The 7,947-nt window shown below is 34.3% G+C and overlaps 1 gene segment (V, D, J or C); it reads left to right on the top strand.

Annotated features, from left to right (window-relative positions):
- Window positions 1–356: 356 nt before the first annotated feature.
- On the top strand, window positions 357–5,411 carry LOC113062372 (Ig kappa-b4 chain C region-like). The segment is given in 4 exon segments: window positions 357–1,108; window positions 1,659–1,739; window positions 2,148–2,225; window positions 4,923–5,411. Coding segments are annotated over 4 exon segments (510 nt in total).
- The last annotated feature ends 2,536 nt before the right edge of the window (window positions 5,412–7,947 follow it).

Raw genomic sequence — 7,947 nt, 5'->3', positions numbered from 1 at the left:
AATATTTTTTAGTAGCAAAAAGACAAAGATGTGTGGAATAATTTAATTTGATAAAATTGTTTTCAAATATACAAATATACAGTTAGTGGGAAAGTCCTATAGACAATATTTTATTAATTTATTGCATATTATTCATAGTGTCCACTAAGATATGTTAGTTTTCAGCTTCAACAAAGCTCAATAAACCTACACTAATTCACACATTCAGAAGAAAGAACGAATGAAGGAACAAAACATGTACATCAAATAAAAAATAAATTGATAAATTTGTAAAAAATTATTCAAACTTATATAATTTATAAACTTTGTAAGTGCTTGTGTGTAATTTTTAATCATCGTTTTTGTCCTCTTTTCAGCATCTGCGGCTGCATTAGAAGATGTTTCAATAATCTTACCAAGGGAGGTTTTTGTGGTTCCCACTGAACACCAGTTGCACTGGTTTACATTTAGTATATATGAGATACATTAAAGATATATAAAGTTTCCCAGTTACTCCACTAAACCATTTCATTTCATAGCAAAAATCTGGTGGCTTTTCACATGGGACTGGTTTGAAGAATTTTCATCTCATTATCTTTGGCCATGGTGAGCTTTCCTTTATCATCATGGCTGAATAGATTTTATTGGATTGTAATCTGAAAACCATTAAAACCTTCTTATGTGAATTATTAATAAAATATGTAGAATGTATTAAGAAATGTGTGAGACAATGAAAATCAATAGTTCACCAGCATTAAAGAGAGTTTCTGTGTATCTGTGTGTAAAGTCAGTGAGGTGAATAATGATCTTCAACATCAACATCTGCAGAAGCTCAAAGCTGCAGCGCTGCAGTCTCTCACAAAGAGGTTTTTGTACGATGCTTTCACACTGTGTGAACACCCAGTCTGTGGTGCCAGAGACACCCTTGTCATGTTGACTCTGACAGTAATAAACTCCTGAATCTTCAGGCTGGACTCCACTGATGGTCAGAGTAAAATCCATGTGGTTTCCACTTTCACTGCCACTGAATCTAGAAGAAACACCTGAAGCTCTCTCTGATGTGTAATAGATCAGGAGTTTAGGAACTTCTCCAGGAATCTGATGGAACCAGGACATGCAATACAGAGAGGTATCCTTTTTCCTACAAATCACAGCTGGTGTGTGTTTACAGTGAATAGTGACGGTTTGATCAGGATTCACTGTTTGATTTTCAGATTGAGTCAGAATCTGCCCCACAGAACCTGAAGAGAGAGACAGAAAACAGAATAATATAAAACTGATGAGCATGTTTAAAAATCGAACACTTTTAAACTGTTATAATCATTAATGGCAATACAGAATTTGCCTTGTAAATGAAAATATGCTAGTTATTTTATATTAGTTCTGTATATCATGCTAGTTTTTGTACAACATTCGTATCAAAATATATGAGTTAAAGTTAAAGGATAATATTTACAGTATAATAATGTATACTGGTAATGTATACTCAGGTCAAAAACATGCATATATTAAATAATATACATACATTTCTAAATGTATAAAGAGTACACAGTTTAGATTAAGTATAAACTAAATCAGCTGATGATATGAATTTATACTTACTCCAGATGCAGGTTGCGAGTGTCCAAATAATGATAGATATTAAAGACATGTTTGCTTTATGATCTGTTATTATGAAGGAGCTGTCAGTCATAAAATCATAAAGTCCCAGATCTACTATAAAGACCTCCAGAGCACTGAAGCATGCAGTTCAATGCAAAGTGAGTTCACAATGTAAATGTTTTTATACTCTTACTGTTAAGGAACATATTTCACCTGCTAATCTGGATGAGACAAATATTTTTCAATCAATTTGAAATACTGTATTGATCAATTTAATTGATTTTAGTGTTGTTCAGCTGTAATATTGAGGGTTTGTCACATTTTGCAGAGCTCTAAATCTGTTAGCCTATACTGTATAAATCTCCTAAATCAGAAAGTTGTTCAGAGTATTATAATTTGCAGTCACACAAGATTAATTTCATACAGATGAAAACTGCAGGTGACTGTAAATTCAAGCTCATGTGGAGAGGTTTCACACACGCTGAATGAATGATCAAGGCTGTGTTTGAAATCAATCTCTTACCCTCATTCACTATTCCCTACATTAGTCCACTCATGTTTTGCAGATTTTGCCAAAGTCGATTCTGTCCCCACCACAGAAGAAACTTCCTGCTTCTGGGTTGCCTACCTTTTCAGTGCATCAGGTAACATAGACATGGCCACTATTTTAAGACTGGGTCTGGTTCACCAACTAACAGTAGACAGGGGGTAATGGTCATACTTCTGAGACACAAATTAGACCAATCTACTTTTTTTATGACCAAATTTATAAAGTTATGTCTAGTCTTGAAGAAAAAAGAAAATTAGATGACTAGCATTTAAAAACTAGTCTAAGCAGTTCAGGCAACCGGCTCCTGTTAGTCTGCATGATTCAGATTGACATTTGGTGAACCACTGGTTCTGATTCTAAACATACGACATATGATTATTAATAATATTGACTGAGAAAATGTTAGGTTGCAGCCAGAGTCAATTCTACAATCCTCAAAACCAACCAGAGCTCAGTGTTGGAAGGCCCCAGACATTTTTTTTGAACTCTCACTTTAAAATAAAATTATGAAGAGTAGATAAATAGAAATGTTTAGATTACAGAAACGATTTTCCTCTAAGTATATCCTAAATAAATAGGCTTTTTCTGCCTCTCAACTTTGTATGAAGCATGTTATATAATATATGCATGCCGAGGTCACACCTCTACTCTTTTCGAAAGACATCCTGGGATTTTTAATGACCACAGAGAGTCAGGACCTCGGTTTAACGTCTCATCCGAAGGACGGTGCTTGTTGACAGTAAAGTGTCCCCATCACTACACTGGGGCGCTAGGACCCACACAGACCACAGGGTGAGCACCCCCTGCTGGCCTCACTAGCACCTCTTCCAGCAGCAACCTAGTTTTCTCAGAAGGTCTCCCATCCAGGTACTGACCAGGCTCAGCCCTGCTTAGCTTCAGTGGGCAACCGGTCTTGGGTTCCAGGGTGATATGGCTGCCGACAATGTATACTGAACACATCACATATGGGTATTGATATTGGTTTTTCTTTATGTGTAGCATTGTATTAAAATATGATAAATGTCATATAACAGAAGAAATTCCAGTGATGCTTTACAATTGGGAAGCTCTGTGAGAGAGAAAGAAAACTCTGCTGAGGTTAATCAATCATTGATGATAAAATGGGGGGGGGGGGGGGGGAGTGAAAATTAAATTACCTTGGATACAGTAAAATGCAGATAAAGAGAATCATTTTGGCTTGTGTTTTAGAGCTGACAGGTCTTGGACCTTTTAAAAGTGTTTAAAGGATTATAAACACTCAGAGCATTGAGGCATGAGCTGCTAATGCAAAATATCAGTTGAAAATCCCTTTCTAGTCTAAAATATCTTCTTACTTATATGATGATACTGTATATGAATAATTAATTATGAGCTAATCATCCAGGTTTAACTTTTTAAAAACAAATTCCTGAGGGGTATTTTCAGTGGAAGAACAAAACTATTTTTAGTAATGCAGAATTAAATAAATAGAAGAATAAACAAATAAAATTAGACTGCCCATTTGGACCTACTGTAAATGCATTGTTGCATATAGAGAAAACAGTTTTTTTGTTTTGTTTTTTTGTTCGAACTGTATTGATTCTGCTTTAAGTAATACAGAATTGTAAATTAGACTATAAAATCCATTTAAATATAAAATATGAATGAATCAAAAATAAAACTAAATGCTGAAACAAAATATAAACTAACATGAAAGTGACTGATGTACAAGTTTAGTTCTTTATCATGTTTGTATTAGCATTGCTGTTAATAATAAAATTACATAGTGCTTCATATTTTTTCTTTCTGGGAAATTCAGAAAATTTAACTGGTTTAATTATACTGATGTATCTTATAGAGGAGTAAAAGAGCTAACTGTCTAGTGTCAGTGTCAGTTGTAGTGCAGGAGGTTTTTGTACAGCCGTTGATTGAGTTTGTATCACTGTGGTGGACTTTCGGTGGAGGCACCCGACTCTCTGTTGGAAGTAAGTAAATCTCTTTCTGTTTTCAAAATGAAAATTAAATTAAAAGAACAAGAGATGAGTTTTTTAAAATTATCATTATATCTTAAAATAATATAAAAAATAAAATAATTAAGAATGTAAAATTTTTCATGTGTGATTTTACCTAATCTATGTGCACCTTACTCCAAGCCAGTTTAAAACAATCACTTTTCACAGTGTTGGGCATTTTATCCATCATAACGTTAAATCATATTTTACAAAGAATAAATGCTTGTTTCTTTTTTAATTGATTTAGCATGAGATAGAAATCTAAATTGTGCATCAGTGCAATTTTCTAAATGCTTCTACAAATTTATTTGACGAAGAGGCAAACAAGAAAGCATTATGTAAAATGTGTATTTTAACCTGTGAATTGTCAGTTTTAATGTTATTCATAAATGTGTCAATATACCGTACATATTAAGACAATTTAGAAATTATGCAAAGTTGAATTTATGATAATGAATTTAAATATTTGTAATAAATATTGACTTAAGTTTATATAAACTTAACTGTAAATAAAATTAAATATATATAATGATTATAATAATTGTAAAAAAGGACAATAGAAATCTGAAAAGTTAAAGATCTATAATATGACATTATGAATAATGAATAAATAGTGTTAAATCTAAACATAGGCATATGTGTGATTGTTGATAAAATTTGTTTTTACGGACTGTTGCACTAGAGATCTGCTTGATTAACTCTGAATGTCTTAAAGGGAAGTGAAAGACTCTCAGAGTGACTGACAGAGCTGTTTTTCAGAAGAATGAAACATCACAGTTTCCATCTCTGTCTCTCTTTAGCTGCGGCTCGTCCCGCTCTCACAGTGCTGCTGCCCTCCAGAGACGAGCTGCAGCAGGGGAAGGCTACAGTGCTGTGTGTGGCCAGTAAGGGATACCCCTCTGACTGGAAGCTGAGCTGGAAGGTGGACTGCAGCAGCAGGAGCTCTGGTGTGGATCTGAGTCCCAGTCAGCTGCAGAAGGATGGACTGTACAGCTGGAGCAGCAGCCTGAGCCTCACTGAGAGTGAGTGGAGCAGAGCAGCAACCGTCAGCTGTGAAGCCACGCACCCGTCCCACACTGCAGTCACCAAGAGCCTCAACACAAAGCAGTGTGATGACCAGTGAAATACACCAACAGACACACTGTCCTAATTAAGCCGCTGCTCAACAATTAATCTTTCATGCTATTAGTATATTTTTCATATAGGTCTTATTGTTGTAATTCTACAACTGCCATGCTTTGAATTTTTTATGTTATTCTTGCTGCCAAATAAAAGCATTTTGTCTCAAATGTGCTGCTGAATTATTACTAAAATATGAAATACTATACCTATTTATTTTTTAATTTTATATATTTTTTTGACATGTAACATAGTGATGAGCACTAAACAAACACATAAACAAACACGTATATACAGAGAATTGAAATTACGTTACTCTCAGACCCTTGGAGCATACAGATAACACTAACAGTAACTATATATAACTAACAGTAGAACATAAAAATACAGTTACATACAAAATATTATATGGATATAGATTTGTTGCAGTATTCCAAATGAATAGATTATGACCCACAAATAAATGTAAATAAATGAACAAAAATTGGCTCTGTCACCAGAAATAGGGATATCAGTTTTTGGTTTACTTTCATGTCACCCAAAATGTCAGTGTTAGATGTCTCCGTGATGTCCATCATAGCGGTAATGTCTGGTCCCCTGATCTAACATGCAAGCAGAACAAGGGATTCAAACTTTACAAATGGAGTTATCTGCACAACTAGTTAAGGTGCTGTGCTGGCAGCTAGCGACTAAGCTAGTTAGAGACCTGATAATTTTAGAAGCTTCTTTTTCTTCATTTTAAAAGCAGACTGTTTATATATATATATATATATATATATGTGTGTGTGTGTGTGTGTGTGTGTGTGTTATCAATTGTATTAACTTTCTCTCCCTCTCAGTTTCTAATAAAGATCAGGGCACAGGAGAAGTCATTGTGATACAGGTCTTTTTAAGAACACTTTAGAATTTGTTTTTTACTTTTTTTTTTCTTTTTGCATCAAAATATATGAATTCTTAGACTTTCTAAACAGTATATTTAACATGATACTAAATTATTGGTGTTTTTGAAGAGTAACTTTAAATGTGTGTTAGATGAAGGTGAAGGTAATCTAAATGTAAAAATAAGGGAATGCACAATTAAATATTCAATATTGTATGTTATATATACACAATAATGATTCTAAATAAAATACAGCCTCTATTGCCCACTTTTTTTTCCAGATTTTTAGTTTGAGATCCAACAATATCCAGCAGTATTACCACAGACCCCTGTTGAAGACTCCAACAGGCATTTATGTGGCTGCTAAAAGCCATTCCAGCTAAAAACGCTTAATTTTCTACCACTTACCTGCCTACTATAACGGTTTTCATTTGATTTGAGAGTTACATTAAACATGAATGACACTAGCTGAATCACCAGGAACACTGGGGTATACTTAAAACATGAACAAGAACACATTCGGTGACCCCAATGGGGACTAGCAAGGTAAAGGAAAACACTTTTCCTTAAGAGTTATATTAAACATGAATTACTTTAGTAAACACCGGGTTATTAAATGAACAAGCTTATAATTGTTGGCTTATTGATCCTAGCTTCATCATAGTTGAACTGTGAGGTTTCTCAGCTTTTCTCATGGACCTTGAGCACAATGACCCGACAATAACTACACCTTTGCCCTGATCTGTATTAAAAACTGAGAGGGGAGAAAGTTAATACAATTGATAATGCAATTATCACAAAAAGAAATGAAAATAAGTTTTTAACCTTGAGCAAGCAGAGCCACAATTAGTAAACTGATTGTGTTGTGTGTCAGTGACCCTGGCAGGACTGAACACACACCGATCATCTGAGTGTGTGTGTGTGTGTGTGTGTGTGTGTGTGTGACAGTAAACTAAAAACACTCCACTCTACAGACTCTTGTCAAGAAGAGTACAGAAAGAATGAAGAAGTTGAAGAAATGCTGAATTAATCACAATACAAATGTAAACCAGGTGAAAAACAAATAGACAGCATTTTTTGTTTTGAGAAAAACAGGGTTGTGAAATAAATTACACATTCCCTAAAATTTCATTTATAATAACTAAATGCATCTAAAAGAAGACAATTTCTGTAAATGTATTTAAATGTATATCATTATTAATATAATTAATTGCTTGTATTTTTATTTAGTTCATGAAGGCACAAGTTATTTCTAAAAAGTACATTTGGTAAACAATTTAAATAAAAACTAGTTTAATTATGTAGCCGTTTCTAACATAAATATTTATTATTAGATAGGAAATTGAAATGGGAAATTATCTTATACAATGATCTCCAACATCAACATCTGCAGAAGCTCAAAGCTGCAGCGCTGCAGTCTCACACAAAGAGGTTTTTGTACGATGCTTTCACACTGTGTGAACACCCAGTCTGGGTTCTTTGAGTCTCCAGTCTTACCATGTTGACTCTGACAGTAATAAACTCCTGAATCTTCAGGCTGGACTCCACTGATGGTCAGAGTAAAATCCATGTGGTTTCCACTTTCACTGCCACTGAATCTAGAAGAAACACCTGAAGCTCTCTCTGATATGTAATAGATCAGGAGTTTAGGAACTTCTCCAGGAATCTGATGATACCAGGCCATACAATACTGAGAGTTATTTTTTGGATTCACACAATTTATTGCTGGTGTGTGTTTACAGTGAATAGTTACAGTTTGATCAGGATTCACTGTTTGATTTTCAGATTGAGTCAGAATCTGCCCCACAGAACCTGAAGAGACACAA

The sequence above is a fragment of the Carassius auratus genome, chromosome 44, assembly GCF_003368295.1.
Source record: "Carassius auratus strain Wakin chromosome 44, ASM336829v1, whole genome shotgun sequence".
Taxonomy (NCBI): Eukaryota; Metazoa; Chordata; class Actinopteri; order Cypriniformes; family Cyprinidae; genus Carassius; species Carassius auratus.
Note: the sequence above shows the minus strand (reverse complement) of the source record. Positions and strands in the feature narration are given on the sequence as shown.